At 38.4% G+C, this 11768-nt stretch overlaps 1 protein-coding gene across 1 annotated transcript; it reads right to left on the reverse strand.

Moving 5' to 3' along the window:
• Positions 1-417: 417 nt before the first annotated feature.
• Positions 418-6139, reverse strand: LOC140678817 (uncharacterized). Its single transcript, XM_072913206.1, has 3 exons — positions 5849-6139; positions 5335-5652; positions 418-1814 (listed from the first exon to the last, which is right to left on the reverse strand). The coding sequence occupies exons 2-3, from the start codon at positions 5501-5503 to the stop codon at positions 1738-1740; spliced, it is 246 nt and encodes an 81-aa protein (XP_072769307.1). The 5' UTR covers positions 5504-5652; positions 5849-6139; the 3' UTR covers positions 418-1737.
• Positions 6140-11768: the final 5629 nt, after the last annotated feature.

Consider the following 11768-nt stretch of genomic DNA (forward strand, 5'->3'; position numbering starts at 1 on the left):
GCACAGGTGGCATCCTATGATAGTTCCATGCTGGAAATCACTGAGAGTGGCCCATTCTTTCACAAATGTTTGTAGAAACAGTCTCCATGCCTCAGTGCTTGATTTTATACACCTGTGTCCGGGCCAAGTGATTAGGACACCTGATTCTCATCATTTGCATGGGTGGCCAAATACTTTTGGCAATATAGTGTATATTATATATACATATATATTGTGTTTATGTGTATACATAAAAGTTATAGAAAACCTATATAAATACAAAAGTTTAAAAGTAATTCTACATTTACACATACACAATATATGCCATAGGTGGCAAAGTAAATTAGTGTAATATCTTATTACACTAATTTATATCTTATTTCTTCAAAATGCCTCATGAGGGCCAATAGAAATCAAGTCACAATAAGCCACTCAAAATCAAATCTTTGCAAATATTTATTTTTGCCATATGTATGACTTTCACACATTGTTTTCTTTTACATGACATACTCTTGCATGTAGCGTTATGTACTTGTACGAAATAAAAGGTAGCATTTTCCATGGTGTTGTAATGAGCGAGGGAAAAAAATGCATTCACATGCATTCTTTATGCTGATGAAAAGAATCCAAACCACAAACTTGGATAAAAATAGAAAATCGACTCTTATGTGTCAAAACCTCATTCTGTGCCGCATGCTATGTGCAACCTGTCACATTGTGGGCACCTGCTCAGCGATAAACAAGCTCCACTCGTCATTACAATTGTTGGATGTTTAGCTAGCTGACAAAATAACAAATATCTCATGAAGATATGTATTTTATTTCCGTGGATGCAGTTTGAAAGGCTGGCCATTTCCATGCAAACAACATAAAAATATCTTGATTAAAAAACAACAACAACAAAGAAGTTGTAACAATCTTACAGCCAAATAAGTCAAAAATAAATAAGTCAACAATTTATCACCACAAGCATATCTGGATCACAACAATAATAACAAAAAATCATTTGGTGCTTCTCATCCTGGTGTGATTGTCCTGTCCTGTCCATTGAAACCAGTACTGTGTCATTAAATAAACAAGACATTGCTATCTCCCGGTTGCCACGGCGACTCGGCCCTCAGCATGCAGGCCACAGCGGTGCGGTGTGATAAATACTGTACTATACCACGTATTTTTAGCCCTTTAAAGACCGAGTTTGGGGACGATGCTCTCACGTACTTCATGCATAGAAGTGTGCAACACGTCACTGCACGTAACGTAAAGCATTCCCACAAAGTGCAAACCAACAATAACCATTTAGAAACTTTAAAAAGGAAGAAAAAAAAATACAGCACAAAAGTGTTTCTCGTCTTTTAAAAGCAATACAAATCAGTCGTTTTTCGCGAAATGTCATAAATTGCAAGCTTTCATCTCCTGGTTAATACAGAAAGCACTTGACCAATATGACCAGTATGACCAGTATGACCAGTACAGAAGACACTCCTCCTGCAAGGATGCTCCCAAGCCATCTCAGACTCTCACTAACACACTCCAGTGCAACTCCACACAACCAGCTGTCGTTTACAAGTCAACTCGAAGACCTCCTAGGGTTAGGTGGGGGAGGGCACAGAGAGCCATGAAAAGTCTGGAAAGAGGTGACATGATTTTACAATGAAGGCGTAGGCTCCGCCCCTCTTTGGGCCTCTCGCGCCCTCACCAGCCTTCGCTGGAGACACTTGGCATCAAGCATGGAGACATTCTGGTGGCAGATGTCCTCATTCAGGACATGGGGAGGGACACGGGACACTGGCCGTTGTTGTTCATGATGTCGTCCAACACTTCGTCATCCAAGTCCACTAAAAAGAGGAAGATTGGGAAATGTGAAGAAGAAATTATGTATACTTCCAATCAATCCACGACATCATGCATCATGTTGCTGAATGTGGTGAGCAATTGTGAATGCTATATAGAGCAGTGTAAAAAGAAAAGCAGGCAGAAATTGCTATTTAATAGTACACTCTGCAAGCTTTTGGTAAAACATAAACTGGTAAAATTGCAGAATATAAAAATGATCTGAGTTAAATCAAGTAATATGTAAAAAAAAAAAAAAAAAAAAAAAGGTCTTTAAACGCCATTTTAGAGGCTTTTGGTGAAATCTAAGATGGCAAAATATCAAAATAACCTACTTACTGTATCCAACCAGGTTTGTGTAGCGGCACATATTTCCTAAAAACTCTTGTTGTTGAAATCTAAACTGGAAAAAAAATGTAATGTAAAAATAACATACCCATTTTCGCATTTTGGTTTGGAATACTTAAGCTAGGCCACGTTATATCTCATGAAAACTTCTTAATCGTATATTTTAGAGGCTTTTTGTGAAATCTACGATGATAAATGTAGCAGAATATAAACATAACCTATGTATTCAAGCCAACGGACGACATTTTGTTTTGGAATATCTGTGTGATGTTGCATATTATATCCTAAAAGCTTTTTAAAAAAGTATATTTTAGAAGATTTTGTTGAAGTCTAAAAAGGTAAAAAAAATAATAATAATGTGAAAAATAACCTACATATTCACAGCAGATGACATTTTGGTTTGGAATACTTGAGTTAGGCCACATACAGTATGTCACAAATGCATCTTAAAAAGTATATTTTAGAGGCTTTTAGTGAAATATAGCAGAATGTAAAAATAACCCACATATTCAACCCCAACAGAAAACATTTTGGTTTGCAATATTTTAATTAGGTCACGTAATCCTTACTTTCATATGGGACGGCGTGGCGCAGTGGAAGAATGGCCGTGCGCGACCCGAGGGTCCCTGGTTCAATCCCCACCTAGTACCAACCTCGTCATGTCCGTTGTGTCCTGAGCAAGACACTTCACCCTTGCTCCTGATGGGTGCTGGTTAGCGCCTTGCATGGCAGCTCCCTCCATCAGTGTGTGAATGTGTGTGTGAATGGGTAAATGTGGAAGTAGTGTCAAAGCGCTTTGAGTACCTTGAAGGTAGAAAAGCGCTATACAAGTACAACCCATTTATCATTTATTTATCATTATATGTTCTTTACTGCGCAACCTTTGTCAGAGTATGCACCAAGTATCATATACCATAAGGCCCTCTCAAAATGTAGATACAACGTTAAGTAATAATAATAAAAAAATATATAAAAAATTAAAAAGGCTTATTAAACGGCCATTTTAGAGGCTTTTGGTGAAATCTAAGATGGTAAATATAAAATATAATAACCTACGTACTGTATCCAACCAGGTGGATGGCATTTTGGTTTGTGTAGCATTACTTATTATTTCCTAAAAGCTCTTTAAAAATACATTTTAGAAATATTTGTTGAAATCTAAACTGGAAAAAAATAGGATGTAAAAATAACCTACCCATTTTGGCATTTTGGTTTGCAATACTTAAGCTAGGCCATGTAATATCTCATGGAAAATTGATATTTTAGAAATCTACGATGGTAAATGTAGCAGAATATAAAAATAATCTATGTATTCAAGCCAACAGACAACATTTTGGTTTGGAATATTTGTGTAATGTTACATATTATGTCCTGAAAGCTCTTTAAAAGTATCCATCCATCCATTTTCTACCGCTTGTCCCTTTTGGGGTCACGGGGGGTGCTGGAGCCTATCTCAGTTGCATTCGGGCGGAAGGCGGGGAACACCCTGGACAAGTCGCTACCTCATCGCAGGGCCAACACAGATAGACAAGACAACATTCACACTCACATTCACATTCACACACTAGGGCCAATTTAGTGTTGCCAATCAACCTATCCCCAGGTGCATGTATATTTTAGAATATTTTGTTGAAATCTAAAAAGGTGAAGAATAATAATAATAAAAATAACCTACATATTCACAGCAGACGACATTTTGGTTTGGAATACTTGAGATAGACCACATTTGTCCCAAAAGCATCTTAATGCATTTAGTGAAATGTAGCAGAATATAAAAATAACCCACATATCCAACCCAACAGAAGACATTTTGTTTTGCAATATTATTGCATATGTTCTTTACTGCACAACCTTTGTCAGAGTATGCACCAAGTATTATATACCATAAGGGCCTCTCAAAATGTAGATACAACGTTAAGTAATAATAATAATAACAATAACAACATGATTATTAATAATAATAATTACAAATATATCATATTGCATACATATGGTTATTATTACACAATATGATGCATCACATATTTCTAGTTTCTCATTACAGCATGTCCGTAATAGATTTTTTTTTTTTTAATTGTTCATCATTCAAAATCAAAACATAATGGTGAATGCTATCAAACTGATAGTATTTCAATCACCATAATAGGAACTCGGGCGGAAGGCCTGGGTACACCCTGGACAAGTCACCACCTCCAGGCAACTACAACCCTAGACCAGTGGTTATCAAATGGGGGTACGCGTACCCCTGGGGGTACTTGAAGGTATGCCAAGGGGTACGTGAGATTTAAAAAAAAATGTCTGTCAAAAAGAACTGTGAAAAGAAATGCAACAATGCAATATTCAGTGTTGACAGCTAGATTTTTTGTGGACATGTTCCATAAATATTGATGTTAAAGATTTATTTTTTTGTGAAGAAATGTTTAGAATTAAGTTCATGAATCCAGATGGATCTCTATTGCAATCCCCAAAGAGGGCACTTTAAGTTGATGATTACTTCTATGTGTAGAAATCTTTATTTATAATTGAATCACTTGTTTATTTTTCAACAAGTTTTTAGTTATTTTTATATCTTTTTTTCCAAATAGTTCAAATAAGACCACAACAAATGAGCAATATTTTGCACTGTTATACAATTTAATAAATCAGAAACTGATGACATAGTGCTGTATTTTACTTCTTTATCTCTTTTTTTCAACCAAAAATGCTTTGCTCTGATTCGGGGGTACTTGAATTAAAAAAATGTTCACAGTGGGTAGGTACATCACTGAAAAAAGGTTGAGAACCACTGCCCTAGACTAACACCCTCCCCCAACCACATCCCACCTCCCCGGATTGTAAATAATCAAATGTAAATAATGAAATGTATATACTTGTTCTTATGCTTTCTGAGCTCACTATGTTCACTGCTCGCTGTACATATCCTACCAAGTCAGACCTACACTGTTACAATGTCCATTTCTCAGATGATATTATTGTTGATGACTATGCTGATAGTATACCATGAATTGATTAACGTGGACCCCGACTTAAACAAGTTGAAAAACGTATTCAGGTGTTACCATTTAGTGGTCAATTGTACGGAATATGTACTATACTGTGCAATCTACTAATAAAAGTCTCAATCAATCAATCATTGCAGGGCCAACACAGATAGACCAACAACATTGTGAAAATTACCTTTCTTGGAGCGACCAATCTGGCCCAGTTTGGGAGCCCTCTGGCCAAGCCTCTGGGGGTTGGGACCGCTGCCCTGGTCTTGACCTGGGCCGTGCTGGCCCCCTTGATCGGGCTGGATGGGCGGGGCAGTGGGTGGGATGAGCTCGGGGATGCCGGAAGACCCATACATGTCTGCTGCCAGGAGCTGCAGTGCCTACTTTACGCCACTAGATGTCCCCACAGCACGACGGTGACTGTTTGTGTGCTGCTCTTCACTTCCGCAATGGCAGCGATAACGATATCGATCACAATAAAAACGTTGGGATTGTCCTTTATGGGCTGTGAATGAAAAGAGACACGTTTGAACAATTGTTAAATGTTGAATACATGCTGGAGATGACGGTACAAAAGCCCAATTTAACTGATCGTGACCACCCTATCAGCACTCCTCCCCGAGAAGAAATCGTGAATAAAATGACCAGCAAGGTTCAAACGCCATCAACACATCCAGAAAAGGTTTAATCCCGATAATTACCTTCCAGCGAGGTTGCAATGCAGCTGTAGAGCGGCTAAGAAGACTTCCCTGCGCCGTGTTGTTGTTTACTGGAGCTCTCTCTCTCCCTACCGAGGGCGAGTGGGTTTATTTAAAGGAGCCTCTTCCTCTCCGCCGTGGGGACATCCTCCGGTTTATATCCCCCTCAAACACACACACACACGCTCCAAGCTGAAAATGCACAACGCTGTCACTTCACGGGAGAGAAGCGTGGAAAAAAAAGTAGCGGTGCGTAATTACGCACGTCAGACACGCTGTGTGACTCAGCCTCGGCCAATGAGTGACACCACCTCATAAGCCTCATGCGTGAGTCACGTGATGCTGCAAGTCACCTGACGAGGCCTGACAAGTGCAACCAGTTTGCGTGGGAGAAACTGAAGTCCCCTTTCTAATTATGCACCTTCGGGCTGCAGGAACCTGACCCAACATGAACTCCATGGTTATGTTGGTGACCATTCTACAGTACATCATACTTTTTAAGCTCCTGGAACCCCCATGTAGGTTTTACAGTGCAGAACTTTTCTTATTGCACAACTACTTTAAAATATAATCTTAGAGAAAAATGTAATTTAAAACATTTGTATGCACGTACACGGGCATCTCTATCCTCCTTCAAAACCGCAATAAAAGTACACCTCCAGGCAACTTCAACCCTAAACTAACACCCTCCCCGGATTGTTAATAATCAAATGTAAACAATCAAATGTAGATACTTTTCTTATGCCTTCTGATCTCTCTCTCTCTCGCTCTCTCTCTATGTCCACTACTTGCTGTACATATCCTACCAAGTCAGACCTACACTGTTTCAATATCCATTTCTCTGTTCTCGATTGTTGATGACTGATGATAACAACCAGACCTAACCCCCCCACCCCCCCACACCCCGAATTGTAAATAATGTAAATAATTCAATGTATACACCCTGATGATTATCTTGTGTGATGACTGTATGATGATGATAGTATATATGATAGTATATATCTGTATCATGAATCAATTTAAGTGGACCCCGTTGAAAAACTTATTCGGGTGTTACCATTAAGTGGTCAATTGTACGGAATATGTACTTCACTGTGCAACCTGCTAATAAAAGTCTCAATCAATCAATCAAAAAACGTACAACACTTAAGACAGTGGTTCTTAACCTTGTTGGAGGTACGGAACCCCACCAGTTTCATATGCACATTCACCAAACCCTTCTTTAGTGAAAAATAAAATGTACACACGCACACACAATCTTGTGTCACTACCAACTCACCAAAATTGTTTTTATAAGCATAAAAGTTGTTGGCAGATTCAAAGCAACTATGCGTCTAATAAGAATATATATGGTACTCTAGCGGTTGAGGGGTCGAATTATACCTCCAATATTTTCACGCATCTCAAAAGGAAATGCTCGGATTCAGTTGGTTTTCATGGAAAAAGCATTGTAAAATAACAGGTTTATAGCATTCAATCGATTGCAACTGGACTGTTTGGTTTGTCTTAGAAGACGTTTTGCCACTCATCCAAGTACTGTTCGTGCTCACAGACTTAGATTGGTCAGATCTAGTCCAGCGACTGGTACCAAAACCCCAAATATTTATACTACAAAAACCAGGAGTGTGTGCCTGGGCAAGGATGCTTTCGCCCTATTGCAGTGAGAAAAACAACTCTTTTCATGCAAACAAACAAAGTGGAGTGTAAATTCCCCTCGTTAGCATTGAGGTATTGTGTGTCAGAACGATTGCTATAGATCGACTACTACCAGTCCAAAATAGTCAAGATCCCCCGCGTAGATTGATCAGACTTAGATCTGACCACTCTAAGTCTATGAACACGAACTGATGAAGCCTACTCGGATGAGCGGCAAAATGTCTTCCAAAACAAACTAAGCAGTTCAGTTGTAATCGATTGAATGCCCTGAGATGACAACGACTTGGATGAATGAGAACATTCATAAACAACAGGTTTACAGTATATCAAAAAATGGCCATTATAAAAGGGAGTCAATGGGGGACAAAAGGGTCCCAGTTAACTTTAACATACACTCACTCAATTGCTCATGCTAAAAATAATATAATAAATAAGAACGGACAATACACATTTTTTGATTAATTCCTTTACAACTTCTGAGGCCATATTTCATCCCACAGACTTTTTAAAATGAACATTCTCTTGCATTTTGTCATCTTCAAATGCAATAAAAAAAGACCCAAAGAGGTCCCAAGTCTCTCCAAGGGCCTCCACATCATGTATGCTATCCTTGCTGGTAAATATACTGATACCCCTGCAAAAAAAGCAATTGTTATCTCATGGGTCAGAGTTGATGTATGACAAGAGACCACGGATGTGTCTTTTGCAGCGTTGTGGACAGGATGAATCTGTGATATATTAACTGTTGTGTTCCTTATTTGCTGATGTATTTGGTCCATCCATCCTTCAGCCATGGGAGCAAGGTTCACATCCGTTGAGGATTTGCAAATGTCTCAAGTGTTAAAATTAACTCCAGAAACAACATGAACTTTACCCTTCAAGCTGATGGTCTCCACATGAAGAGCCACTTTCTCAGCTAATCTATCCAACCATCTAACCGAGTCAGCTGCTCGGGCCCTTATCCACAAGCAGGTATGGCTGAAACTCCCACCAGAGGACCTGAACTTATCTCCATTGGGGACAAACAGGAATAACAACTCCAAGGAGGATCACTGGAAACATCATGTGGGCTTTGTTCCAGAAATTCTTCACGGGGGACAATACCAAATAAACTTTTATATATATAATTTAGCGTAGTCAATGTACAGCATGTATGGCAGTATAGGTTTACTGTTCATTAAAAATGTGTCAACACAAGTGCCGTTGTTGTGTAATCCTCTGAGGCTGAATTAAGAGTGTATACTAAATGTTTCCCAAATTGTTCCATCTAATTCCTAAACAGTAAATATGACACATTGCACACATTTTCTCCAAAATGAAACCCCTCAGTTAGAAAAATAGCTACAATGCATCAAAATTAGTTGTATTGCTAACCTTACAGGCCTAAAGTCTTTACCACAGTATGGAAAACTCAATTTATGCACATTTTTCAAAATAAATAAAAAATTACATAATTAGAATAAATGTGTATTTAAAGGGTTAAAATAATGTAAATAAAAAACAACAAAAACATTTTTATTTTGGACTGAAGTGAAATGTAGAAAAATAATATGAATCTCAAATCTCTTAACTCCTTGAGGAATGATTCAGCAGTGTATTGTTGATATATGAAAGAATTTGAAATCCATACATCCATCCATTTTCTACCGCTTGTCCCTTTTGCGGTCGCGGGGGGGGGGGGGTGCTGGAGCCTATCTCAGCTGCATTCGGGCAGAAGGCGGGGTACACCCTGGACAAGTCGCCACCTCATCACAGGGCCAACACAGATAGACAGACAACATTCACACTCCTATTCATAACAACATGTTAAAATTGAACATGGAAAAAATAGGAAAAGACAATTCCATTCAGAATAATAAAGTTAGTCACTTGCACTCATGTGTTGCAGATATTTAGACAATAATGGCTGTGTTCAGGCCCGGCCCTAACCAATCTGGCACCCGAGGCAAGATTTTAGGTGGCGCCCCCCCACATCGGCAGTGAAGTGTATATACTCACAAGAAACCGAATAGCTTTGTCTTTGACCTTTTTTTTTACTTACAACCAGAGGTGTGTAGTAACGCGCTACATTTACTCCGTTACATCTACTTGAGTAACTTTTGGGATAAATTGTACTTCTAAGAGTAGTTTTAATGCAACATACTTTTACTTTTACTTGAGTATATTTATAGAGAAGGAACGCTACTTTTACTCCGCTACTTTTATCTACATTCAGCTCGCTACTCGCTACTAATTTTTATCGATCTGTTAATGCACGCTTTGTTTGTTTTGGTCTGTCAGACAGACCTTCAAAGTGCCTGCCTTACTGGTGACGTTTCACTTCGTTCCACCAATCAGATGCAGTCACTGGTGACGTTGGACCAATCAAACAGAGCCAGGTGGTCACATGACCTGACTTAAACAAGTTGAAAAACTTATTGGGGTGTTACCATTTAGTGGTCAATTGTACGGAATATGTACTGTACTGTGCAATCTAATCATAAAAGTTCCAATCAATCAATCAAAAGTGTGAAGGAAAAACTATACTTTTTTTATTTCAACCGTACATCCCGTCAAAAGCCTCAAGACTGACCGCACATGAGGACGTTCCTGTCTTCACAATAAAAGTGCCGCTCCATCGCGCCTGCGCTTTCAAAACAAGAGTCTCCGAAAGCCAGCGCAAACAAGCTAGCAAGCTACGGAGTTTGACGCCAATATATTTCTTGTAAAGTGTATAAAAACGAATATGGAAGCTGGACAAACAAGGTGCCAAAAACCAACCACTTTCATGTGGTATTAGACAGAAAGGAGGAACTTTTCTTCTCCTCCATTTGAAAACGTGGACGTTATCATCACTACTGTCTGATTACAATCAACGCAAGTCATCAGAATCAGGTAATACACCAACTTATATTCTAGTCTGCATGAAAGAAAGGAATCTATATGTTAAACATGCATGTATATTCATTAAAACATCTTTAACATGTAAACAAAAACAGCAAAATAAATACATATAAATTATATACTGTATATATCAATGTATATGTATGTATATATAAATATATATATATATATATATATATATATATATATATATATATATATATATATATATATATATATATATATATATATATATGTGTGTGTGTGTGTGTATGTTACTCATCAGTTACTCAGTACTTGAGTAGTTTTTTCACAACATACTTTTTACTTTTACTCAAGTAAATATTTGGGTGACTACTCATTACTTTTACTTGAGTAATAAATCTCTAAAGTAACAGTACTCTTATTTGAGTACAATTTCTGGCTACTCTACCCACCTCTGCTTACAACTATACCTAATATATAAAGGGGTGGAAAAGTGACTATTACCTGCAGGGCAAACATTAGCTAACCAGAAGGCAATAACAATGTAAACAAAAACACCTGCTTAAAAGATCTAATACAAATGTCCCTGAGGAATGTAAGGTGGGAGTACTGTAATTACCTAACGTTACATTGTTATTTTCCATAACAATTTAGCCCCCTCCACAATATTAACCCGACGTTAAAACAGAACTAGCTATTTATTGATTAGCAATTGCCGAATCATGTAACATTAGCTTAATGCTAAAAAGCCAGGTTACTATCACATTCTGTAACAGACAAATAATTTCATGTAGGCTAACGTTACCTACCTGCTACCTCTGTCTTTTCTCGTTTCTCCTCCTCTTCTTTTCTCTTTTTTCTTCCCTGGGCACCTGACAGTTTTGGCCGTTTTGACATCCTGTGTTGATTTTTTGATGTGGTGACGTCCAAAAAGAGTCATGATACGGGAACAAATAATATTTCTATTAAATAGGCTTTAATTTGCATTTTAATTAACGTGGGATTATTTTTGTATTTAGAAATAATAGTACCAACTTTTTTTTTTTTTTTTTTCTCCAACATTTGTGGCACTGGCGTGGCGCCCCCTAATGGACGGCGCCCTTAGCATTTGCCTATACGGCCTATGCCAGGGGCCGGCCCTGGCGGTGTTGAATCTTTTTCAGTGGAACCTCAATTTTATAACCACTCATTGTACAAACTTTTTGATTTAAGAAACACAGACCGAATAAAAATATGCTTTAGTGTACGAACCTTGTCTCAGTGTAGGAACATTTCATCCTCCCACTGTGTGCCTTGCAGCACAGCCATTTTGTACCCAGCAGCACGTTCATGGTGGGCGGCAATTGTGGGCGAGCTGATCGACTGCCGGTGGTCGTTCAGTCAGCAGAGCAGTGCTGTGTTTTGAGCAGTTTTGCAACAT

The sequence above is a fragment of the Nerophis lumbriciformis genome, linkage group LG05 (assembly GCF_033978685.3).
Source record: "Nerophis lumbriciformis linkage group LG05, RoL_Nlum_v2.1, whole genome shotgun sequence".
Lineage (NCBI taxonomy): Eukaryota > Metazoa > Chordata > Actinopteri > Syngnathiformes > Syngnathidae > Nerophis > Nerophis lumbriciformis.